Source organism: Ambystoma mexicanum, chromosome 5p (assembly GCF_040938575.1).
Source record: "Ambystoma mexicanum isolate Mex_15411 chromosome 5p, UKY_AmexF1_1, whole genome shotgun sequence".
Taxonomy (NCBI): domain Eukaryota; kingdom Metazoa; phylum Chordata; class Amphibia; order Caudata; family Ambystomatidae; genus Ambystoma; species Ambystoma mexicanum.
Window position 1 is genome coordinate 944767512 of NC_090930.1, and position 26424 is coordinate 944793935.

The 26424-nt window shown below is 49.3% G+C and overlaps 1 protein-coding gene across 2 annotated transcripts in view; it reads right to left on the bottom strand.

Moving 5' to 3' along the window:
• Positions 1 to 26424, bottom strand: part of ANKRD12 (ankyrin repeat domain 12) — a 1194452-nt gene that overhangs the window by 348540 nt on the left and 819488 nt on the right. For both annotated transcript variants that reach the window (XM_069613394.1, XM_069613393.1), the window contains one exon: positions 17832 to 17979. In XM_069613394.1, the coding sequence (XP_069469495.1) occupies positions 17832 to 17979 (148 nt within the window). The remainder of the gene's footprint in view (positions 1 to 17831; positions 17980 to 26424) is intronic.

The window sequence follows — 26424 nt, forward strand, 5'->3', positions numbered from 1 at the left end:
TAAAGCATTGACGTCCGAGTTGGACGGACACAGTGCCGATCGAGTCGACGCGGTCATGACCACTGTGAGGGGGCACAATTTGTGCCGCAAGCAGGCTCCCACCAGAACCCTGAGGGCCTTAAAACCACTGCAAAAGGTGCCTTTGGCACCAGGCTCATATGTAGGAAGGAAGGGCTGTTCAAACTAGGTCCCATTTATGTACATGGGCCTTTAAATCCAACATGGAAGCACCCACACAGTCTAGTTCTAAGAACCAAGCCATGCGGTCTAGTGTTTTGGGTGTGGCAGGCCTGGAACTACTTTCCCTGGTACTACTTTACCTGGGCTATATAAACCACACCCTGACTGCAGAACATGCTTCGTGTTATTCTGCAACCAGCAGCGTGACGCTCACCGTGTCCAGCTCCTGGTCTTCAGCATCTTCCTGTAATCCTGCAAGAAAAAGAACAAGATTATTCTGTCTTATCTGAGAAAACACCATCCAGCACTCAGCATCTCAAATAGGTTGCAATCTGTGGAAACCGAGAGAAGAAGAAACATCACTCACCTGTGAGTACTAGCTTAAGGACTTCCGGTGAACCGCTCCCACAGCTGCTGTTCGAACATTGCGACCTGCAATAACGAGAAAGGGAAAAACAATATTAGAACGTGCGCTTCCAAAACATTGAATTCCATCAGCCTTACCTGAACTCCATCGCGCTATGCCACGCTTCCATCCGGAGCACCACAGCAACATCTGCAAAGGAACAGAGACATATTCAGGTTCGCTTTCAGTATTAAACAACGGCACAGCGCTGTACTACCTTAACGGATTCCGGGGTCCTGGTTTTCATCGCGCTCTCATCCACTCGCAGCACCACAGCGGCCTGTGAGGAGAAGAAGAAGAAAACACAGGTTAGCTTCAAAAGACAATAAAGGAGCTCCGCTTTGCGCTTTCTCTTACCTAGAAACGTGCCTCTCCATCTGGCACGTCAGTATCAAGACCTTCGCACCCGGAAAGAAGGAGATAAAGACATTAACGAATTCCCACCATAAAACGGAACGAAGACTTACAATTAACAAACCTACCTGCCTACCAGCAGATTTGGGGTCACAGCAGGCCTTGGCCCAAGGAAGGCGTACTGCACCAGTGAAGCAACTCGGGCAGCTCGCCAACAAACATTAAGCGCCCCTGCACAAGAAACGCAGGACGGATAGCTCACCCTACAAATAACTAAGGTGAGAAAAGAACCCAGTGGGAAGGGAATCGGTCGGAGGGAGGTGGGAGATTCACCCATTAGAGACAGTTATCACAAATCCTCCCTTCTGTAATTGCAGATCAATTATTCAGCACTGGGCAACTACGCATCCAGGGTTCCAGATCTCAGAGCCTTCCAGACGCCCCCGGGGATATCAGATGAGCGTAACAGATGCTAGTTTCGAGCCCTCAGTAGGTAGCTGCGGTCTCGCTGGGGACGAGGACCGAGACCTAGAGACACATCTCTTGTGACTTTTCAAATCCTTGTCCGTACGGGACCTCGAAGGCTCCCGAAGCTAGTCGCGTCGTGGACCCGAGCCCGAAGGCGTGCGAGCCACGGTACAAGACCTATCCTGGCCGGCTTCGTTAGAAGGCACGACCGAACCCATGCCGTGCGATTGAAAAATCGCAAATTTCTTTTATTTAAACACCACCCATTCCGCCGGAGTCAAGGACTTCATTGGGCATGCTACCTTCCTCGAGGCACCATCCTCCAAGGAGGACGGGGAAGGCGACTGGTGACGGGGCTTCCTAGAGTGTCAGGACAAGGAAGAAGAATGGTGGGAACCACTCTGGGACGAGATCCCCGGGACTCCTTCCAACGCGGAGAGTCGCCCCTCGAGTCGTCGGTGGAAACCCCCTTTGACTTGGACTTGGATTTTTGGGCCTGAACAGGCTCAGAGCCCCTACCTCTTCCACAAGGCCTTGGCAGTCAGCGACTGCATTTCGCGCAGTCGTCAGTGTCGTGCAACTCGCCCAGGCACCACAAACAAATGCGGTGCGGGTCGGTGAGCAATATCTTGTACTTACAGTCCCGGAAGGTCTTGAAGCCAGACAGTGGAGTCGGAGGGGTCGAAGAGAAAGACATCGTAATGATGAACACACAAGGCGCGCCGAGTAACACGAAGCAACACGTTCGCAGAAAAAACTGAACTGAGGCTACAGGCGCCGTGCGTCCTATTTATAACATCCGGTGACGTCACCCGCGACCGAGGCCTTCGAGGGACATCGGCCCGACGCCATCCATGCAGGAAGCCCTCTGCCGAAAAACTTTCCAAAGTGCACAGCTGTGGACATTACATGTCAAAGAAGTGGAATACGTTGGAGGACACAATCCATTCAAAACATGTCTTTGCTTAAGTGGATTTGCAGTTACAACAATTAAGTATATTAACTCAACTGGATGTTTCTCACATCTCTTGTCTGCGGTGCCCCTGCCACTGGCCCACTGAAATAAATAGTGAGGGAGGCCTCACAAACATTTTTGCCCCAGACCTCATCACAACTTGTAACAGCCCTGCTTCCCTTGAACATGTTGCGCCTGAATATGTATGTCTTTTGAGGCACCACTGCCAAATGCTTTGAGTGAGCTGTGGGAAGGGTAAAAAATGTGAGGTGGACAACTTGGTAAAGGTTTTTCACAAGAAGCCATTTTATTGACTCATAAGTGTTTGATAAACGCCTCACTATCCCTAACCTAACGAGGATTTCTCTACCTATTAAAATAACTAAGTGAAAACACTCCAACAAAAGGAATCTGTCCCTCACACCTGTATATGCATCAAACTCCTAAAGGGAATCAATGGCAATTCAAATGTAACAGAAATAACAGGTATATTCAACCTAAACATAATAACTTTGTAACCTTGTAATGTGGGTTGGATCCCTTTGCCCAGATTCAAAGCAGGAATTTGTAATCAAATGTTCAAATAAGAAAGTTCCTTTTTTGTAACCAAGTTTTGATCATAAAGTTCGTCTTGCTCAAAAAGTCTTTCACTTGGACTTTAACCAAAAGTTCAAATAGACAACATGTCTTTATCTCTCAGAGTAAAGACAAAAGTTCAACGCAACTTCTTCTTAAGAATCAAAACACTTCCACTATTTTCTGTATTAACAACAAGGTTTTGTCAGGATGATTCCACCACAATTCATCAAAAACCTTAGTGGTCTTTCCACTTCTTCTCAAAACAATATTTTTGTTAGGATGATTCCCCCGTCCTTCTTGATACCTTCTACCTGGAGTGCTTCTCTCCTGCCACTCTTATTTTCTCACTTTTACATTACACAATTTCTGACAATGTTTCTGTATTACACTGGCCCTTCCTTGGCTTAGGCAATGCTTGCTGATGTCTTCCTCAACTATTGCCTCTTTATTCTGGTAATGATGGTTACAATTAACTGACTTCACTATTGCCCTCGCTTGGCTTTGGCAATAGGTTTTTTGGTTTAATATTGCCCTTTTACTGTTTTTTTTTTTCCTTCAAATTCTGGTTTTATTAAATTTTCAACCAAGAAGAGTAGTTGGGTTGCATTTACAATCGGGGCATTTGTAATCTTGTTTACATTTACGATTCTCACAATGTTTCCCTCCGACAAACATATAACCCTTTTACTGTTTTGACAATATTCTTGGCTTGTGTGAGAAACCAAAGGGTGTCTCACTTTCTAGTCCCCAGGGGTCTCTTGGTGGCCAGGGCGGAATTGGCCATTTTGACATAATTTTTTTTACTGTATGGCCCAGTTGACCGAATTTAGGCTGTACGAAATTATCGTATAACCAAAAATTCGGTCAACTGTGCCATACGGTTCCATTATAGAGAACAAGGGGAACATGAGGTGCGGGGGTGTCCCCCGCTCCCCTTGCCTGCTATAATGGGAATAGGTGTTGTCCACCGCTTCCGGGACATTGGAAGCGGGGGAATAAAAAAAAAAATACAGAGAAAGGGTCCCTGCGGCAACAGTTCTCACCCACGTTGCAGGGACGGAACTGACGCTGCAGGGTCAGATGGAAAGCGGACGATGAAAGGTAAGTGGGGGGAAGGGTGGGGATGTACTGGGGGGGTAGTAGAGGGGCATGGATTGGTATAATTTTGCCCACTGTGAAATTAGGTTTGCGGCAAAATTGGCTACGGTCAATACTGCTGCAATTGTGCCACAGTCAAATCATATCAATCCGCCAGGGCATGGCCAACGCCTTTGGATCCTGTCCCTGGGGGTGGACCTGGGTGGGGAATCTTCAGGGAGTGGGGGTGAGACAACCGATGGTGAGACGTGGTATCCCCCTTTCCCATACCCATACCCAATCCGATCTTATAGGATTCTCCAACGTTCTAAACCCCCCACTCCCGTTTTTACACAAACACTGGGCAGAGGAAGAGAAGGACAGAGTAAAGAGGCTAACATTTGCATATCACATTGGACAAGTCCCGTTAATACGGGCAGGCGAAGTCAGGCACTTGACACTAATCACATACACCTGGTACCCAGTAGCTCCCCCCACACGGATAAAAGGCAGAACATGGATATACACTCTGAGCAAGGTGGAACACGAGAAGAAGCAGATCTTCCGGGGTGAAGGTAAACCCACTGGAGCAGGACGACAGATTGTGGGACTTCAGCGAGGGGTAGGTAAATCCTGAAGATCGCTGCAGGAGGTCGTTGTCTTCGGGACACTGAAGGGTATGCCGAGAAAGCCAGATTCCAGACAAGAAGAAGCCTGCATTGTGTTTCAAGGACGCCAGTGACCCTCCCATGTGAATGGCAGAGTTGGGGAGGCGAGGCCAAGTCTGAAGTATTAACCTTGACTTGTGAACCAAAGCAGCAGAAAACAGAAAGCAATGCACACAACCGGTGAGTTAGCGAAAGACATGAAAGCCCAGTTTGTGTCAAGGAAAGATTCAAGTCGCAACAGTGTATTTCCGCTTTGAAGGTTGCACACATGCCGATGAGACGCAAAAGTGTCATGCCACTTACCTGGGGTGCGGGGCGCATCTGCAGGTCCCGGCGCTTTCCGTCCTGGCGCATCTACCCCCGATACAGGTTGGGGGGATCTCGGCCATCTGCGGCTCATGCCGCTTCCGGGTTTTCCCGTTCGCGTGGTTCGAGCAGGCGCGGAAGGTCGTGTTTCGCCCTCCACGCATGCGCTGTTCACAGAGCGCTCGGGAAGTTGCAAGCTTGCTTCCCAAGTCTCGTTTTAGGCGTGTCAGCACCCGGGGACAGCTCGAATTGCGTTCCAAGCCTCTCGGGTGCTGCCTGCCCTATATTAAGGGTCGGTTTGTTTGAACAAACCGCGTCTCAATGCGGTTTGTTTCCTGATCACGTCCTCGCCTGTGTTACTTTTTAGTAGCACCTTGTCAGCCTTGCCAGCCTTTTGTTCCCTATCCTTCCCAGCTGGTGTTTCCTTTCCTTGTCTGCCTCTGGAGTTTCTTGCCTCATTCCTTTCTGACAGTAGGTTCCCTGGGCCTCCTCCTTCCCGCTCCCTTCCTGCCTTCCAGCTCATCTCCTTGTTCTGCCCCAGGGTTCCTAGTTTTCCCCTGCCTCCTTGCCTGTTGGTTCTGTGCCTTGCCTCTTGCCTTCTCTGGAGTTCTCTGCCTACTTATCCATCCTCAGTTCCTGCCAACTTCAGTTCTCCAGTCTACTGTTACTTCTGGAGCCTTACTGTTGTATCCTGCTGTGGATTTTCCATCCAGTCAAGACCCGCCTTCCCTGTCAGTGCTTGCACTGTCCCGACGTCACGCAAATCAGGGAAGTGCGCATCCGTGGCGTTGGGAGCTGGTTCACCACTGACCTTGTTTTTAATTCAGGGTGGGTGTTGCGCTGGTTCCTCGCGTTACACATTCAGCAACCATCAGTCGGACAGCCTCGCTACTTCACCACAACCATCAACTGGAAGTGCAGGTACTCAGCGCCCACGAGACACATTTCTTAACAAAAAGAAAGCAAACCTGTAGTGAACTTTAAAGTCAGCAGTAACTGTGAAGCCAGTAGTACAGAGTAGCGCATTGGTTCTGAGAAAGGGAACAGCCCACTCGAAAGTCTCCACTAAATGTTTTGATGTTAAAGTGACAAAGTGAACAAACTCTGAAATACGCAAAGGTCAAGTCTAACCCTGATGAAAGGGGAAGTTAATAGGTGATTGATTTAAGAGCCAATTGTGTTATGGAACTACAGAGACCATGTATGGGAGTGAAGAGGTCTTGCATAAAATTTCAGCATTGTGCAGTGAGAAAACACCATCATTCTATAAGTAGATTTTTAGATTCTCCATCCTTACACTGGAGTAACATGGGCATAAGAATAAAAAAAGCTGCACATATTCAACTACAGTTAAACAAAAGGGGCAGCAGATATTTTCCGTTTTGTACCAAGCATTTGTTACTGGCGCTAAGGGAAGCGTGCTAAATCTCAGCTTCATGCACAGAGCACGTGTCATTGGAATCTGAATGTACATCAAATAGTTTTCATGGCCCCAAACAGTTTTATGTAACAAAAACCTTTACGCCGCCGGCAACCTGACAGTCGCAAAGAAGAAACTTGGTCAAAGCCTGCTCTTGTGATAATTTCTTTCGTGTTCCCGGATACATTCCATAGCTTGGACCAAACAGAGCCCAGGTCCAGAGAGAGCAATAAGGATCTAACGTGGGAGGGCCAATGTAACAAAGTCGACCCTTCACAGGACATTAAATCCATAAAAGCCTTTCGGTAACGCACTGGTTCATTCTTCTGCCACATTTTTGCCGTGAGTAACAACGGTTTGATCTGCACAATGTCCCCAATGAACTTAAAATCGAATTCCACATAAATCATTGCTAAACCCCCACAGTTCTGCCCCATAACAGGCAGCACCCACTGCATGTGCTCTATACAGCTCTAGTGTGGGATACACAGCATTATTTCCAAACTTCCTAACTAACCTGTCAATCGCTATGGATTTACATACCAGAGAAAGCTGAGATCTATTCACTTGCTTGTCCCAGCTCCCACTGCTTGACAAGCGAAAACTGAGATAGTACCTCCTCAAGCAAGCATCCCTCAATTGAGACACTCTACTTGATCAATCTACCCAACTTCTTCCCACAGATCATCAATTTTTGCTAGTGTTAATTGTTAGCCCCTTTCAGTTAAAGAGGTTTGCAAAAGCTCCAATAAGCTTCTTAAAACACTTGGTGTTCTTGCAATGAGCACAGCATCGTCAGCATACATCAATATGCTGACCGTTTCACCCGCAGGTTTAAAGTGCATCAGCATTTTCAATCCTAAAATTATCAACCACATAGTTCAAGTAAACAGAAAAGAGGGTGTGAGCCAGCACACAGCCTTCTCACCCCCTTCTCAACCTCAAACCTCTCAGTGCACATTCCATACATTCCTGTTCTGACAGTCGCAACGTTATCAGTATAGAGCAGCAGGATATTGTTCAATAATGACTCCAAGATCTGTTTTTCCCGTAAAACATTCAAAAGTTTACTGCAGGGAATGCAATCAAAAGCAGTTTTTAAATCTAGGAACACCAGATACAAGATCCCTTTCCTCAATGTAACATACTTTTCCAGCAGGACATAAAGCCTAATTAACTATGCGATGAGGTCCATAAAATATCCTCAGAGACGGGCAGATGGATCATCTGGTCTTGAAATTTAAAGAAAAATCGGTCTTCTCCAGAATGTTGAGACGACTTAGACCTGGGTGTGATGCTAGGCTGGGAAAAGTGAGGGCTCCATAGAGCAGGGCTGAGTGAAAACAGGAGGGTCAGAATCTGTAATTAAGTCCTCGGTGTAGTAACTGGTCCAGTCGAGCCACAGCAAAAATGAATTCCTGGCTGTGTTCCCCAAGTAGAAGCAAATCCTTCCTGCTATGTCCCATTTGAGTCCCTAAATAATGATCAGCTCCTTTTGGTGTTGTGGAGGAACATAACAGACTAATAACAATGTTCCTGTGTCTAGAGTTGACCATCCAAAAAGCTGATGAAGCAGCCTCAGTAAAATTCACTTGAGTGCACAGCTATCCTGGCAGTGAAATACAATAGGGGTTGCCACTTGTCCCTGTGAAAGCAAAAAGCGCAGAAGAAACCAACTGGGAGTAATTTGGGAAAACCCCTGTCAGAGGCAGATTGTCGTTGGGGGGACCAGGACCTCAATGTTATCCCTGGTGGATGTCTTAAGGCACAGGGGTTCTTCTTTAGAGACACTCTGGGGAGTGGCCTTTGGGCGTTGTTATGGATGCTTCGGTCTGATGGAGGCCAACTGCATTATAAATGCAAGGGCCCCTTTACGGGCCAGAGACACTAATGAAAGATGTCACTGAGGCTGGTTGTTTTAAAAAAAATGTATTGTGTTTAAGCCTATAAAAATAAGCCTTTAACAAACAAGTACATAAGAAAATGCAATACAAATCACACTAAAATAACAAACTTCCAAAGATAAAGGACCCGTTTGATCATGAACTGCCCATCACAATTAAATTGATACAAAAGCTTAAAACACAATTCATCTAACCTCCACCCACTTCCTTGAGAACAAGACATCCATGAGAAAAATGTGAACTAAAACTCCTCGATGGCTACAATCAGTTTCACCCAGTTTCCCCACATGAGTCTGGCTCAGAACAGCTCTGAAAGTTCAATCGAACCCAAATAACTCAAACTCACATCCCGGAAAGCTGCACATCGCATAACAATATGTTTCAGAGATTCCTCAAAGGAGGGCTCCGTACAAAACCTACAGTAGATGTTTTTATGGAGTTATCCCATTTGCTCCTATGCTCAAGAATTGGAATTTGGTTTAAACGGAAGCGGATGTAGACATTTGGATTTTGGGACAGGGAGATAAAGATACGTATTAAAGGGTTTCCACTGTCGTCCTTTTAAATTTCACGTACTCACTACAAAGGGAGAACGTAGCCAGTAAATCACAAGTTTCGCACCATTCTGCCCGAAAGTACTTCTTTTTCACTCATTTCGGGGTGATCTTCCACTCTCCTATTGATGGGCCCATCAGTTGCATGATCTTGCACATTTCTCCCTTGAAATCATTGAAGTTGACGACTGTAAATGGACACTCCCCCCAGATTTTGTTAGTGAGTTTTTAGGAGGATTAAGAAATTTAGCGTACTCAGCCAGTTTCTTCCACAGAGCCCTTCCGGCTAGAGACACCAGGCCCAGTTTGTGCCTTATCACCACGTTTGTTAACGAGGTCGCCAAGGCTTTTTTCCATAACTGACCCTGTAGTATGCTCAAACAGGGCCCCATATCAAAAGGTACTATGGCCAACCCGTACAAAATAGTCGGCTCAACCTTCTGCAAATAGAACCTAACCAGGGGAATTAGGAAGTAGCGGCACAACTGAGAATAAACTTCATTTGTGCTAGCAACGGAGTTAAAGCACCCTCCAAGAATGTTTTCCAGGCTTCCCTGGAGCGGGAGTTGGTCAGGTTAAACCCTAGGTATCTCATCGAGTGAACACTCTCCAGAGGCTGCTCACAAACCTTCCAAACAAACACCTCTGAGCGACGTTTAGTTGAAAAGATGATGACCTTGGATTTTTTCCTGTTTACCTTCAGGTTGTTATTTACGGCATATTGGTGGAAAAGAGTCAACTTGCTATTGAGACCTATTGGTGTTTTATCAAACATAATAATATCATCAGCAAATACAAGCCAATTTAGTATTAAGTTGCCCATTTTCATAGGAAACGTAACCCACGACTCCGGGATTCAGTTAAAATCTACAATGTAAAGATTGAACAGGTGGGGGGTCAAAACGCAGCTCTGCCTCAGCCCAGGAAATGTGGGGACAGGGCCTGACATGCCCCCCCCACCCCTGGACAATCTCACCCTCGGCACTGATTCACTGTGCAGCAAAGTCAGGAGTTGGATAGTTTTTTAGAGGAATATTCCGCCCAAGGAGTTCATTCAATAGAGTGTGCCAGCTCACAGTGTCAAATATACATTTGACATATCTATAGATGCTATGTAAACCGTACACACCACCCCCTTTTTGTTACAGTGGCCAACAAATGCAAAAGTACTGTGGCATTTAGCGTGGTCCCGATGCTAGAACAAACCCCCACCTGATGAGACAAGGGAAAGTTCAATGGCTCTAGCTGATGATTTAGATCTCTAAGCAAGACTTTGCTGGAGGAGTCCAGCAAGGCAATTGGCCTAATTATTCTAGGGTCTGTAACATTCCTGTGTTTATATACTGGTATTATGATTGACTGTTGCCACATGTGGGGAACTCTGTGCTTGGTAGACGCTCTTGAATAGGGTAATGAGGGGCCCACCCAGACCAATGGATCCTTCTTTATAAGAAGTGGCACGATGCGGTCGGAACCTGGGGCTCTAGATGCCTTTGCTCGCCCTATAACCAACAGAATGTCATCTTCCTCCCACGGGAAAGTACATATTGTACAGGTGAGAGGAATTCCACTATCAACCTCATTCGCAGGTAATGCACATTTTTTCCTGTAATAGGCAGTCCACGTCTGCTCCAATACAGAAAAGACCGTTTCATAGTCAAGACCTTGCGGTTGGGCCTTAATTAAGGTCCAGAAATTGGCATGATTATTTTCCACCAAACCCATTAGAGTCTCCTAGTTTCGCTCAATTTGTGCCTCTATTTTTAATGATTCCAAAATTCCCTAGTACCGAGAAAGTATGATTATTTTTCTCAAAGATGCACTGTGGTGCAGGCAAGGCTAACAACCTCAATTTTCTGAGGTCTTGCCTTTTCTTTTTCCTTGCCTGCACTATTTTGTCATCATACCAGTATAGATGATTCTTGGTGCCTGTATACTTTCCCAGTTTAGCCAGAAGAGCAAGACAGTTTTTAAGGGTTTCGCTGAACAGCTACACGAAAAACATTCGGTGCTACTACCCTCCCCCTTTGCCACCCGAGACAGAATTTGTAGAAAATGTTTGTGTTCCAGTTGAGCGTCTGTCCACCTCTTGCTGGCGTGGCAAAAGAAATTGCTGGGGGAGCCGTGTACATCTGCAGAGGCCCACTCAAAGTGAGTATCAGCGGACAGTGGTCAATGCCCAGAAAACGACCACGCAACAGAGACCCACACCTGGAGCTCAAGGCATAGGAAACATACAAACTGTCAATCCATGAACGTTTCGACCCCCTGCTCCAGGTGTAGAACTCCTGGTCAGTCTCCCGTCTCCCAGGCAAGCATATTTCCAAGCCCCAGTTTCGCAGATGGCTGTGCCACACAGAAGAGGGCACATTGTTCGTTTGGAGGAAGGTGAAGGTCCCTTCATCGTGACCCCTGCTATAATAGACATCGGCACGACAGGCGTCGAAATCAACACCCATGATGATTATTCGTGGCATATTTACATCCAACCACCCCTCCAATACATCATCCAGAACCCTATGAAATGCTGACAGTGTACTTTGCCGGGTTCCAATATATGTTCACAAACAGAACCTCTTCCACCCTGCCCAGAAATGTCACACTAATGGCCAACAGGTTGTTACATTCAGTAGTCACCTCTCTATGAGAGGAAGTCAGCTTCAGGTCTATTGCTATAGCCAGGCCCCTCCACACCGCTGAGGGTGGCCCGGCTGCCTCTGGTGGTGTTTTTGCAATATGTGTGGAAACTTTGCAACTGAAAAGCACTAGTGGCCATGGATTCCTGGATGAAGACTACACTAGCATCTCTCACACAGCTTTGAGCATCTGTAGCTACATTCATAAACCCACACACATTCCATGTTACAACAATCAGTTCCCCATCCTAGAGGACGTTCCTGGCCAACTGTATCTTCGTGAACATTTTAACAGCCGCTTCCAGCCAAGACCAGTTCTCCAGAGATGACTTTCCTGTTCCCTGCGGAGTGTTAGCGATTAGGGAAACAGTGGTAGTGTTGCACGTTGATGTTTTAGGGGCCAAAAAGTCAGTAGCTGCTTGAGGTATATGCAAGCCATGTAACTCATAGCCCAGGGTTTTCAACAGGTGTCTATTTTGCCTGACTATTTGCGCTATAAGATTAGATGTGAAATGACATATCGATCTCTTGGCCCCCTGTTTGGGAAAGAGAACTCGAACTATGTTGTCAGAGCGCAAAGCTTGCAGCGATGGAATTACTTGAAAACCCATCATCATCTGGCTTCTGTTCATGAACATTTGTTAATAAATCTGCGATAATATCTCCCAGCCCATTGCCATGCCCTGAATTTTTGAGAGCAGGGGTCAGTAGTTTCTACCTCCTGTTGCAGGGGACAGACGGAAGTATCTACTGGTAGCTGCTGAACAATGGTCGTAACTTGTCCTGAAGATCCCAAAGGGACTTCATCCATCAATGTCCAAGCAGACTCCTCCAGCGGTTCCGCTAACCTAGCCAAAGAAGTTAAGGAACAAGGTACTCGGTTTCCCAGAAATGTGGTGATCTTGCTCTGTTTGGTTGTTACTTTCTTCTTTGATGTCGTGGCCTGGACGATACTGGCCTCCTGAATTGTAGACATACAAGCATTACTGGACGAAGGTTGGGCCAGTGCCAAATCCTTGACAGAATCTGAATCAAACAGTGTGGCAAAGTTCTGCACAGTTTTCTGCTTGTTGTGATTAGGGGCTGGCAGGTTTTGCTTTTCTTTTTTTCCTTGACGCTGCCTTTTCTTTCATGTCTCGGGGGGGTTTTGCTTGATAGAAAAGCTCATTATTGTTCAAAGAAGGGGAGATTTCGATCACATCCAGAGGTTCAGTGTCATCTTACTGCTGTGGTAGGTGATTAGCCACGAGATCCTGATTGTCTTCTGTGAACTGAGCGTCCAGTAGTGCCGTAGGAGTGTCGGGTGTTGAACTACAGCTCGGCAGACTGTTGTCGAGTAAAACCTGTAGAGGCCCCCCGATAATTTCAAGAATGTCCACACTTTCAACAATATGGTTTAACAGGGTGTTGTCCAAACTGGGTAACTCCACATTTGAAGGTTTAGGAACCAACAGAGCGTTGTTAGTTCCTCCCAACAAGTAGGTGACATTTGTGTCAAGCGTGGTCAACTTCTTTGCATTGTCCTGCACACCATCTTTGATGGTATCATAATGTCTATGCGAATCTCGTCTCAATGCTGATTTGCGGGGGGGGGGGGTGAAAAAATCTGCACTCCGTGGGTGCTTGAGAATTGATCTTTTGCAAAACAGAAAGGTGATGGCTGGAAGGTTTTGAATTAATCATAGCCATGGGCAAAGCTCTGAGCAACCCTCCAGACCATCGTTTTTCAGCCTGCCAAGCCATTACAGAAGGGGAAAAACCATATGCAAATCAGGCTTGGTCCTACCCCAAAAGGGGCAGTCCAGCCCGAACTGCTAGGTCACATCCCTTCTGCACGAAACCACAAGCATCCCCAGACATGTTTCAGCCTTGTTGGGCGTCATCAGTGAGGAGTAGCTAAGCCCGGCAGACTCGGGACCCACGTCTGGGCATACCCGTCCCACTCGGGGTGACTTTTGCAAAACAGAAAGGTGATGGCTGGAAGGTTGTTAGTGAGAATTCTCTCTTTAGGCTGAATTTCCTAACCTAGTGAGTCCCCCAGCAGCTTTGCTGGATTTCTGGAGTTTGTTTCTTTCTCCTGCCAAGAGTGAGACTCTTTTTCTCCCACTCTTGGACATGATTTATGGTGTTCCTTTGACTGTTAATGTGTTTTATGGACTATGGGGTCCTTTACTCCATAGGGTCTCATGTGTTTTTACTATGCGTGTTACACAGCACCCTCCGTGCAGTAACACAGGGGTGTCATAGTGACACCCCACCATAGACTCCATACCCTGGGACTGACTACTGTCTCCCAGGGCATGTAAAGTCACCATTGGCTTTACTAGTCCCAAATTATTAACAGAAACCAGTACAAACCATCATATTGTGGACATACTGGTCGGGGCAATTCGATTGCCCCGGGGTCTGTTAGTCGAGGGGGTACGTCTCTGTCCCCCCTGATCGAGTTTTGGCTGGTGGCAGTGGACCGCGAATATTTCCCTATGGGATTTTCCCATTGTTCGAGGCTACCAACTTTAATTATTTAATTCTCATAGCCTCGAACATACCGCAAGTTTATTTAATTAATATTAATTCGCCGTTTGGTATTTTTTGCCAGGACTCGATTCTAAAATGGCGTTTGTGTTCTCTTCTGTGACCCCAACCCAAGTCGAGCCCTTTGTTCCACTTTTTGGCGGGCTTCTCCACAGAAGCCTCCAAAAGTGGTGCCACTCTGTCTGGGTACCACAGGGTGTGTGGGAGGGGGTTTAGGCACCCTGGACTGAGTTACCTTGGTAACTCAAGTCGCACTCTTGTGTGATTGGCCCAAGTGGTGAGACGGCCGGCTCACCACTTAGCATGTTTGATTGACAGCTAGGCTGAGTGAATGGGGGTATGCTGCATAAAAGCAGGGCTTTGGGGATAGGAACTTCCGAAGTCGCCACAGGACCTGAGAATCCGACGAGGGAGAAGCTGAGCCGACCTGCCACGACGACACCACCGGTGGAGCCCTGCGGAACAGACCCACCACTTCCTGACGACAGAGAAGATCTCCTGGCTGGAGAGGCTTCTTCCCCCGACTGGTGGGCACAACCAGTTTACCTTCTTTCTTCGCACCCCAGATCGGTTTGTGGTCGAACTGCCCATGCCAAGCACCCCGGCGGCCGGATAGCCACTTACCACTGAACCGCGAATCAACGGACCGCTCCTTGTACCCGAGAAACTCTGCAGCTGGTTTCTTCCCTGGCAGTGCAACAGACTCCTGTCTTCCTCCACGACGAGATCCTCTCTTCCCCCGGACGAAGCACCGACTTGCATCCGCTGCCAGGAACAACTGCCCCCGCTGGAGTATTCTCACCACTTTAAGGTACCGTGTCCGCCAGGCCTCCCTTTCTAAAGATTGCTACAAGGTTATAATAACCCCTTAACCTTCTGGACTGGGCTGGCCACCTTGACCCTCTAACCGGTCCCTTTCTTTGGTACAACTCCTTTTTCAACCGTTACAAGACTTTTGTGCACTGCAACCGTGTGACCTTGGACACATTTCGTTTTGATCCTCTTAAAGCGGATTCGGCCTACTGACTCTGAATTCACGGTGTTACTTTGCCTTCCTCTCTTGTTGTGTTCGTGAAAAAGTGTTGGGATCTGTTTCAATTTATTCTCTGCTTTTCTCTCCCTTTTTAAAACAAATTATTAGAGTGCCATCTACTTTAGGCGCTCACTGCTGTCTGAAAATAAGTGGGGCTTTAAGACTTGTCTAATATTCTTTTAAGGGAGTGTATATCTTTTAGTGACCGTGTTTTTGAATTGCTTACTATTAGTGCCTGTGTGTTTTTCTAGATGTTGTTTTAAATAAATAATTATATATCTCTTTTACACCAAGCCCTGGTCAGTGTTTACTTGTTCTATTTTGTTCTCTTGACCTATTGTGAATACTCTGTATACTGCCTAACTCTTCTTGAGGGAAGTCCGACTGCTCAGCCACAGCTACCAAGTGAATCTGTGTGGTACAGACTGCTACCAAGTGGGTTTACTGCCAAACACCTGTAGTCCTAAATCTTTTGCAGTGGTCCCAGAGGGAACTGCCCAGGTTTCCGCCTAACAAAGCTTTTGAATTAATCATAACCACGGGCAAAGCTTTGGGCAACCTTCCAGACCATTGTTTTTCAGCCTGCCAAGCCATTACAAGCTACTCCTCACTGATGAGGCCCAACAAGGCCGAAACATGTTTGGGGATTCTTGTGGTCTTGTGCAGAAGGGATGTGACCTAGCAGTTCGGGCTGGACTACCCCTTTTGTGGTGGGGCCAAGCCTGATTTGCATATGGTCTTTCCCCTTCTGTAATGGCTTGGCAGGCGAAGAACGATGGTCTGGAGGGTTGCCCAGAGCAATGCCAGAGGTTAAGATTCATTCTAAACCTTCCAGCCATCACCTCTTTGTTTTTGCTATGAGAATTGATCTTGGCTGTCGGCGAGGGAATCGCTGAATTTCCTAAGAGGAGCTAGGAGACAAATCCGTTTGTTTAGAAGAAAAATCCATTCCCAAAGTTATACTAAAGCATCTGTTGGTGATGCCCTGCATATTTTGACAGAGGCACTCAAAGGAGTGGTCCAGGACAATGGACTCATTCACAGTTTCCATGGAGGCCAAGCACAAGCCTGGCGTGTCCCTCCACTCCCTGAGGCGGTCGCTTCCTGCACAGACATCCCCACACTTGTCTGGGTGGTTGAAGCACACTTGGGTGGATGGAAAGTCGAATTGTGCAGTTCCGCTGCCAAAGAAGGACTATGGTTCGTTGGAGTGGGCTTCCTGTTTGATGTAGTGCACTTTGGCCCCTCTTTACGCTGCAATGTTACTGTTGACGTCATAGGAAACGAAGGAGGCAGGGGTATACCCACTATTTCTGAGCAGAAGTGGATGGAGGGAGGCTACCACATCGGACACTGCCAACCCTCCTGTGTTAATACAGACGAGGTCCTTATCCCAATTTAAGTTCCTGTCTTCCATTTCCTTAAGGGCCGCCAGACCCTTGTCAGTAATTAACATTCTGCCCTTTCATAGATTCGCAGCTGTCATTTCAAACACCTGTGGTGGTTTGGACTGGCTTTGTAAAAGTCCACCCCACCAAACCAGTCGACCGATCAAACGTTTTGCGCTTACCATGATGTGGGTAGATGGAATAACACCAAGGACTTCAGTCGCGACTCCTCTCACCCATCGAGACGCAAGACCGTAAGACCACTTGTAGCTACCCACTGGTTTGAAGGTTTTGAATGTTCGGCAGCAGAGCTCCTCTTCCACGACTGCCACTGAAGAAAGACTGTGTTCACACCAGCTCCACACAGCATACACAGACTGTAAGACCACTTGTTGCTCAACTGAGGCGGGTTGTTCAGGGGTGGGGGTAAGAGGAGTGGTACTATACGGCTCCTTTTTTCTTCTATCCAAGGGAATCACGAATCAGGTGGAATGCTCTTGAAAGTCTGCTCACAGCGCTTGAGGCATACGTCAAGCACTTGCACTGTGAATGAGGTGTTGAATGAGCAAAGGCCTCTGGAGTGGTCCGAGCCCAAACATTGCAAACAGAGCATGAGGGTCAAGAGCCAGAATCTACCTCTCGAAGGACATGTAGACAAAATCCTAATTTGCAATGCATTATGCAAATGTTCACAGAGTGCTTCCCTGTAAAGAAAAAGGAGGAAATTGGCGGAAACAAATAAATCTCCTGCCGTATGCAAAGGCATCCGATCCTGCCAGCACAGAGAAAAGGATTGAAGGGCAAAGGCCTTGTCGGTGTGCAGCCTTACCCAAAAGAGTGATTTGTTTGTAGAATGAGGTTTGCTGTGCTTACATCTGCAGCCCAGACCCTGCAGGACAGACATACCAAGAGTATGGGGGAAAGCGGTGTGGTGTAGAAGCAAAACACTTTAAAAATGTGTATTTCTTTTTCTGAAACCCACACATATTCCAAATTTGTCCTAAGCGTCCCAGTCAGCAAAATATTATGGGATCCCTCTTTCAAAGCCCGGCTCAGAATCATGAACGCCAGAATACTGATAAAGTCTATAGATAAGAGCATAAGGGCTACCAGTCTTATTTTCCCAAGTAGTGTGGTACTAACTCCCCTTCACTTTCACAATCATATTAACCTGGGTAGGATCCTATGCTAGAGAATTATATTATCGGTTTAAAGCATTTTATTATTTTTAAGTTATTGTAAGGCATGTGAAATTATCAGAGTTGATAAAATTCACACAAAAAAATGATTGTAAGTAAGCAAGGGAGTATTTCACAGACCAGAATGAGACTGAATTTTGTAATAGTTTAATTTCCAAATAAAACGAACCTGTACAGCTCTCATCATCATCAGAAATGGGTATCTCCCGTTTTAGTAACAGTTCCAATTCCTCTGTCTCAGCAACATCAACAGGGCGTTCCCCATGCTTATTGGCCTGAAAAGCATTACCACCATGTCGTAGAAGTAGCTTGACAATCTGAAAGGTAATGTAGTATATGTTTGTACTCTATAAATGTAACACATTAAAATCAATATTTATTTACCTGTAACTCATTAAAACACAAAAGAAAAAACTGCAGCATTAAAAATACATAAATGGATCATGTAGAATATAAAATATATCAAAACAAAAAAACATTCACCAAGAAATGCACAGATCATGATTACCAAGTACATGGCACAAACAGTGAACAAAGTACATAAAACATTTAGATCAATGAAATTGTGAACATCACCGAAAGATTGGAAGCCTTTGAACATAACAAAGCCAGACAAGGAACAAGTTACTTACCTGTAACTGTTGTTCTCAGCATGGATCTGGCATGGATTCACATGCTCATGAATATTCCCTGTCGTCAGGCTGGGAATCCTCGGTAAAGAAAAAATCAGTTTGAGTTTCGTTTTTGAACTGTCTTTCTACTAGTAACCAATCACTGTCTCTGGGTCATACTGCCCCCAGCCAACGACTGCCCTCTACCTAAGCCCCTCCTCTGGCGGCCATCGTCAGATTTGGCAGCACGTAAAGTGGCAGTAGGACCAAGTGAAGAGCCGCAGAGGGGTACAAGGGAGGGTTTGCATGTGAATCCATGCCAGACCCATGCTGGGGAACAACAGTTACAGGTAAGTAACTTGTTCCTTCTCCAGCATGAGGTCTGGCATGGATTCACATGCTCATGAAAATAAGAATACATAGTAGTACACACATGCACAACCACGGGAGGTGGCAAGGCTCAACATTAAGCATTTCATCACTCAACATTAAGCATCTCTTACCTCCTCACCAGGCCCACCTTCAGGAGAACAGGTTGTGCAGCACTGCCTGGCCGACTCTGGACTCCTCCCTGGAATCCCTGTCGACACAGTAGAATCTCGTGAAGGTGTGCGTCGACCTCCACGTAGCAGCCCTGCAGATGTCCAGCAGGGGCACACCAGATAGGAACACCGTGGTGGCAGCGATCGCTCTGGTCGAATGGGCCCTCGGACGGCCGGGCAACGAAAACTCTTTGTGCGGTCCACGTAGAACTTCAGCGCTCTGGCTACATCCAGCGAGTGCAAAGTCCTCTCGGTCGGTGACGAAGGCGACGGGAAGAAAACAGGTAACACCAAGGGCGCGTTGAGATGGAAGTCCGACAGCATCTTGGGCATGAAGGAGGGGTGCGTCCTCAGCACTACCCTTGTCTCGTGGAAAGTCAGGTATGGAGGTTTACAGGAGAGGGCATGGATCTCTCCCACTCGTCGTGCGGAGGTGATGGCCACAAGAAATGCAGTCTTCCACGAGAGGATCTTCAATGGTGCCGAATGCAGAGGCTCGAATGGCGGCCCCATGAGCCTGCTCAGCACCACGTTGCGCTCCCACGCCGGGGCGGGAGCCTTCACCAGCGGGAATGATCGGAACAATCCTTCATAAACTCCTTCACCAGACGATGGGACCACAGAAATGATCATCCTGGAGTTCTGGTGTATCGGGAGATGGCAGCCAGATGTATCTTGATGGAGGCGTGGGCTAGCCCCGCCTTGGCCAGCGACAGTAGGTACGGCAGCACCTGAGGGGCCGTAATCCGCAGAGGGTTAATCTTCTGTGCACGGCACCAGACAGAGTACCTCTTCCACTTATGTCCATAGCACTTGAGAGTCGAGGACGCCCTGGCCTTTGCAAGCATCTCCTTGCAGTCCGCTGGGATATCGTACCCTCCAAACTCTAGTGCTGCAGGAGCCAGGCCTGCAAGTTCAGCGACCCTGGGTCGTGGTAGAGGATGGCACCTCCTTCTCTGGCGAGGAGATCTGCGTCCGTCGGCAGTTTGACTGGGGGGGACGCTGAAAAATCCAGAAGGTCCGGGAACCAGATCTGTCTCGGCCACGCCGGTGCGACGAGGATCATCCTGCACCGGAAACTCTTGAGGTGGTTGACAAGTTGCAGTAGCAACGGCAACGGGGGGAACGCATACAGGAACAGGCTGTCCCAGGGGAACGAGAAAGCATCGCCCATGCTCCGCTGTTGGGGAAACCTGCTGGCGAACTTCTGTCACTTGGAGTTCGCCGCTGTCGCGAACAGGTCTATCTGGGGTTTGCCCCATCGTCGGAAAAGTTGATCCACTTGGCCCTGACGCAGTTACCACTCGTGGCACGAGCGCAGCTCCCTGCTGAGTGAGTCGGCAATGGTGTTCTTTATCCCTACTAGGTGGAAGGGCACCAGAAACATCCCCTGGGCAACGGCCCAATGCCACAGATCCTGTGCCTCCTTGGATAGGGCCAGGGGCCTGGTTCCTCCCTGCTTCCGGATGTAGAACATCGTGGTGGTGTTGTCGGTGAAGATTCTCACCACCTTGCCCTTGAGGGACGGGAGAAAGGACCTGAGGGCCCAGAACACTGCTCAGAGCTCCAGGATGTTGATGTGGAGTGACCTCTCCTGCGGGAGCCAAAGGCCTCTCGCGTGAAGATCTCTGGTGTGCGCTCCCCATCCCTCCAGGGAGACATCCGTCGTCACCGTCTCCTGGTGTGCTGGGGTCTGAAAGTCCGTGCCTGCCGCGAGATGCGCGTGGGTGCCCCACCACCGAATTGCTTGGCGGAAGGCCTCGTTGAGCAGGATCTTGTCTTCAAAACTGCCAGTCACTTGCATCCAACGGGCATCGAGAAACTCTTGTAGAGGACGCATCCGCAGTCTGCATAGGCACACCAGGCAGATGCAAGAGGACATCATGCCGAGAAGGGACTTGATGGACCTCACCATGGCCACGTCGGTGGCCAGCAGGTGCTGCACCTTGCCCAGGATGGCCTTTGTCCTTTCCTCCGACGAAGAGGCTAATCGCGCCACTGTATCGAGCTTGGCTCCCAGAAACAGTGCAGCCTGTGACGGAACCAGGTGGGATTTGGGGAAGTTGATGGAGAATCCTAGATCTGTTGGCAGTTGGACGGTCTTCGCTGTGTGCTCGACGGCGAGTTCCCTTGTCCTTGCTCGGCTGAGCCAATCATCCAGGTAGGGGTAAACGTGGATCCCCTGGTGCTAGGCACTTGGTAAATACCCTGGGCACCGACTTCAATCCGAAAGGCAGGGCCTTGAATTGGTAGTGCCGTCCTTGGACTACGAATCTGAGAAACTTTCGGTGTCCTTTTAGAATGGGGATGTGGAAGTAAGCATCCTCCAAGTACAGCGACGGTAGGAAGTCGCCTTCCTCCAGCTGTCCCAACAAGTGCTGGAGGGTGACCATCCGGAACTTCTGGGCCTTGATGTATTTGTTTAACCGACGCAGGTCCAGGATGGGGTGCCAACCGCCTGTCTTCTTTCTGACGAGGAAGTATCTTGAGTACACTCCGGAGCCCCAAAGCCTCTTTGGGACGAGCTCGATGGCTCCCTTCTTGAGCATCGCCCTTACTTCTAACAGCAGTTGAGGGACGTGATTTTCCTTCCTGGCCACGGGAGGAATGCAGGGGCACTTCTTTAGGAATTCCAGAGTGTGCCCGTGGGCCAGGGCATCCAGCACCCAACGGTCGGTGGAGATGGACTCCCACACGCTGACGAACTTCGCCAGCCGACCTCCCACCGGGGTGCTCAGGTGGGGGTCCGACACTATGGCCGGTTCAGTCCTGCTTGGAGGTGGCCTTGCCGCCCTGGCCTCCTTGGTGACGGCGACGAGATCCTCCTGACTTGCCGCGCCCTCTGTAGGCCTCTTGCGACGAGGAACGGGCTGCCTGGCAGTATGTCACGGAGCCACCGCCGAATCCTTTGGAGGCACCTTGATTGCCTCCAGAGTTCCGAAAGGGTGGCCGTTGTTGCTGCATCACTCCCAAGGCCCGAGCCGTCTCTGTGTCGGTCTTGATGGCCTGAAGTGACTCATCTACTGCCTTTCCAAACAGGTTGTTCCCGTCGAAGGGCATGTCCAGAACTCTGGTTTGCACGTCCTGGCGGAAATCTGTTGCCTTGAGCCATCCCCGCCGTCTAAGGCAAACACTGTTGCCCAACTGGCGGAACCCGTTGTCCGCGATGTCCGTGGGCACCATTATGGCGTGGTCCGACGCCACCTCACCTTCCTGTAGGATTCCCCAGGGCCTCCGCCCTCTTGTCGTCCGGTAGGAAGTCCAGCAGGGGAGCGATCTTGTACCACAACTCCCTGTCGTAGCAGGCCACAATCGCTAGGGCATTGGCCGCCTTAATTGTCATCGCCACAGACGAGATGACTCATCGTCCCATGGCGTCCAGTCTTTCCCTCGCCGTCAGGTGGGGAGGTTGAAGTTGAAGCTGTCACCCTTGCCGCTTTCTTCTTGGCCGCCGCCGAGACGACCGAATCCGGGGTCCGCTGTGCCCTAAGGCACAAAGGGGCGGAATTGGGGACCCGGTACTTCTTCCCGTACCGATCCCTCTTGGCAGGCGTCGTGGACGGGTTCTTCAGGAGAGCAAGTCCCTCGTCCCAGATGTCGTCAAGCAATGGCACCGCGAGGACCGTCTTCCTCTTGGCCTCGTGCCGTTGACAGAGGAAGCCTTCCTTCTTCTGTTCTTCGGGGCAAAGCTGGTAAAGCTTGGATTCCCTGCAATCATGGCGTGGAAGGAGCCATCCCGTCGTCACCACCGTCGTCATCCATCCCCGTCGTCGCCTTATCTGTTCCCGTGTCATCCCTATGATTAGGGGAAGGGGATGAAGGCTGAGCGGGCCGCAAGGGCTGGAAGGGCAGGGGGGATAAACTCTGCTCTGCTTGTTTGGAGGGCTTCCTGACGGGCCCGGTTCTGCTGGGTTGTCCGTTGGGGGTAGAGGCAACCCAATCCTTATCTACGTGCATAAGGTTTGGATTGCCATCAAAATGCCCACCAAGTTGCCCTGGGGCTCGGGTACTGGCTGCGACGGGCACGATGGTTGCTCCACCTCCACGGGAACCTCGTCGGCGCCACCGTCGCTCTCTTCGTCCGCCTCCCCGGGATTCCTCCCGTGGGACTGGACCTCCTCAAACCTCTTGTTGAGGCTCTTCACGATTTCAACCAGCTCCTCCTCAGAGGCTGTATCTGTGTCCTAACGGCAACCCCCGCCCTCTTTTTCCACCGGGATCTTCACAGGGGTTTTATCGACGGGCTGAAAAGAGGATTCCCTCCGTAGTGGCAGGAAAATTCTGGGCCCAAGGTCTCCTCCACTTGGGTAGCCTCCATAGGCTTCGCCAGGGGCGCCACGACTCCCTCGATAGAGGCCATAGCCGGGTGAATCAGGGCCTTCACGACTTTTGGCGCGCTTGAGGCCTTCACCTTTGGGGCAGGGTCACCGCCTCCCTCCCCCTCGGCTGCTTCCATCGGGATTGACCGGGGCTTCTCCAGAAGCTTAGCCGGGTTCTCTGACTTTCTCTTCCCCGAGCCAGAGCGTTGGCTCGTGGTTGATGGCGTCGGTGAAAGTGCGCCCTACCTGGCAGCCGAGGAGCCCAAACGTGCAGCGCTCCCGGTGCCCGCGGACTCGCAGTGCTTAGCCTTTTGTTGGGCCCCCGTCGCGCCCTCAAAGGACTTAGAAGAGCGCTCGGACCTCTTCTTCTTCTCACCTACCGCTGGGCTCTTCCCTTCCAGCCAGTTGGTGAGGCGGATCCGCCGATCCCTCGTGGTACGCTCCGATAGGTTCTTGCAAAAAGCACATTCCTTCTCCATGTGCGTTTTGTCTTTGTGAAATTCTCGTCCTCCTTGAACACATTCTGCAATCCGCATCCAGGGCAGTTCCTGAACAGCTTGGATCCGGACGTCGAGCTTCCTTTGTCCTGGGCCATGTCCACGGGGTAGGCCTCAAGGTCTTCTGGAATCCTCCAAGAAGCATACTCGATGAAAAGTTCTCCCTTGAGGGGCGTAAAAAATTCCGAAACGGGTCCCCATTGATCGGAAGTTGAAACAGTGGAGCTTGAGGCTCGATTGACCGAAAAAATGAGATTAAACCTGTTTGAAAAATCTCAAAACACAGTAAAAGATTGAGAGCTACAGCACAAGGACTCCCAACACTTGAACGTGCGGTAAAAATCTGAAGATGGCTGCCAGAGGAGGGGCTTAGGTAGAGGGCAGTCATTGGCTGGGGGCAGTATGACCCAGAGACCAGTGATTGGTTACTAGTAGAAAGACAGTTCAGAAACAAAACTGAAACTGATTTTTTTTCTTTTCCGAGGATTCCCAGCCTGACGATGGGGAATATTCATTAGCATGTGAATCCAAGGGATTCGGCGGTGGCTCCTCTACGTACCGCCAAGCGGCCCGCTACTCATCACAAGAAGCCTATAGAGGAAGTGGCAAGTCGGGTGGGCGTCGTCGCCAGGGAGGCCAAGACGGCAAGGTGTCCTCTAAGCAAGATTGCTTGCTGTCGGGCCCCCACCAAAGCACCCCGTTGGGAGGTCAGCTGGCAAAGTTCATCAGCGTGTGGGAGTCCATCTCCACCGACCGTTGGGTGCTGGATGCCCTGGCCCACGGGCACGCCCTTGAATTTCTAAAAAAGTGCCCCCGCATTCCACCCGTGGCCAGGAAGGAAAATCACGTCCCTCAACTGCTATTGGAGCTAAGGGCGATGCTCGAAAAAGGTGCCATCAAGCTCGTCCCGAAGAGGCTCAAGGGCTCCGGGGTATACTCAAGGTACTTCCTCGTGAAAAAGAAGACAGGAGGATGGCGACCCATCCTGGACCTGCGACGACTGAACAAGTACATCAAGGCACAGAAGTTCCGGATGGTCACCCTCCAGCACGTGCTGGGACAGCTGGAGGAGGGCGATTTCCTGTCGTCGTTGGATTTGGAGGATGCGTACTTCCATATCCCCATTCTGAAAGGACACCGAATGTTCCTCAGGTTCGTGGTCCAAGGACGGCACTACCAGTTCAAGGCCCTCCCTTTCCGATTGAAGTCGGCACCCAGGGTGTTCACCAAGTGCCTCGCACCGGTGGTGGCGCGGCTACACCTGCAGGGGATCCACGTCTACCCCTACCTGGATGACTGGCTCGCCGTAGACCACACAGCGAAGACCGTCCAGCTGCTCACGGACCTGGGATTCTCCATCAACTTTCCCAAATCCCACCTGGTCCCGTCGCAAGTCGCACTGTTTCTGGGAGCCAAGCTCGACACAGTGGCGTGTCTGGCCTCGCCGTCGGAGGAAAGTGTTAGGCAGAAACCTGTGCAGTTCCCTCTGGGACCACTGCAAAAGATTTAGGACTACAGGTGTTTGGCAGTAAACCCACTTGGTAGCAGTCTGTACCACACAGATTCACTTGGTAGCTGTGGCTGAGCAGTCAGACTTCTCTCAAGAAGAGTTAGGCAGTATACAGAGTATTCACAATAGGTCACGAGAACACAATAGAACAAGTAAACACTGACCAGGGCTTGGTGCAAAAGAGAGATAATTATTTATTTAAAACCACATCTAGAAAAACACACAGGCACTAATAGTAAGCAATTCAAAAACACGGTCACTAAAAGATATACACTCCCTTAAAAGAATATTAGACAAGTCTCAAGTAAATCCCCACTTATTTTCAGACAGCAGCGAGCGCTTAACATAGATGGCACTCTAATAATTTGTTTTTAAAAAGGGAGAGAAAAGCAGAGAATAAATTGAAACAGATCCCAACACGTTTTCACAAACACAACAAGAGAGGAAGGCAAAGTAACACCGTGAATTCAGAGTCAGTAGGCCGGATCCGCTTTAAGAGGATCAAAACAAAATGTGTCCAAGGTCACACGGTTGCAGTGCACAAAAGTCTTGTAACGGTTCAAAAAGGAGTTGGACCAAAGAAAGGGACCAGTTAGGGGGTCAAGGCGGCCAGCCCAGTCCAGAAGGTTAATGGGTTAGTATTACCTTGTAGCAATCTTTAGAAAGGGAGGCCTGGCAAACACGGTACCTTAAAGTGATGAGAACACTCCAGCGGGGGCAGTGGTTCCTGGCAGCGGATGCAAGTCAGTGCTTCGTCCGGGGAAAGAGAGGATCTCGTCGGGGAGGAAGACAGGAGTCTGTTGCACTGCCAGGGAAGAAACCAGCCGCGGAGTTTCTCAGGTACAAGGAGCGGTCCGTTGATTCGCGGTTCAGAGGTAAGTGGCTATCCGGCTGCCGGGGTGCTTGGCACGGGCAGTTCGACCACAAACTGGTCTGGGGTGCGAAGAAAAGAAGGTAAACTGGTTGTGCCCACCAGTCAGGGGAAGAAGCCTCTCCAGCCAGGAGATCTTCTCTGTCGTCGGGAAGTGGTGAGTTGGTTCCGCAGGGCTCCACCGGTGGTGTTGTCGTGGTAGGTCGGCTCAGCTTCTCCCTCGTCGGATTCTCAGGTCCTGTGGAGACTTCTGAAGTTCCAGTCCCCAAAGCCCTGCTTTTATGCAGCATACCCCATTCACTCAGCCTAGCTGTCAATCAAACATGCTAAGTGGTGAGCCGGCCGGCTCACCACCTGGGCCAATCACACAAGAGTGCGACTTGAGTTACCAAGGTAACTCCGTCCAGGGTGC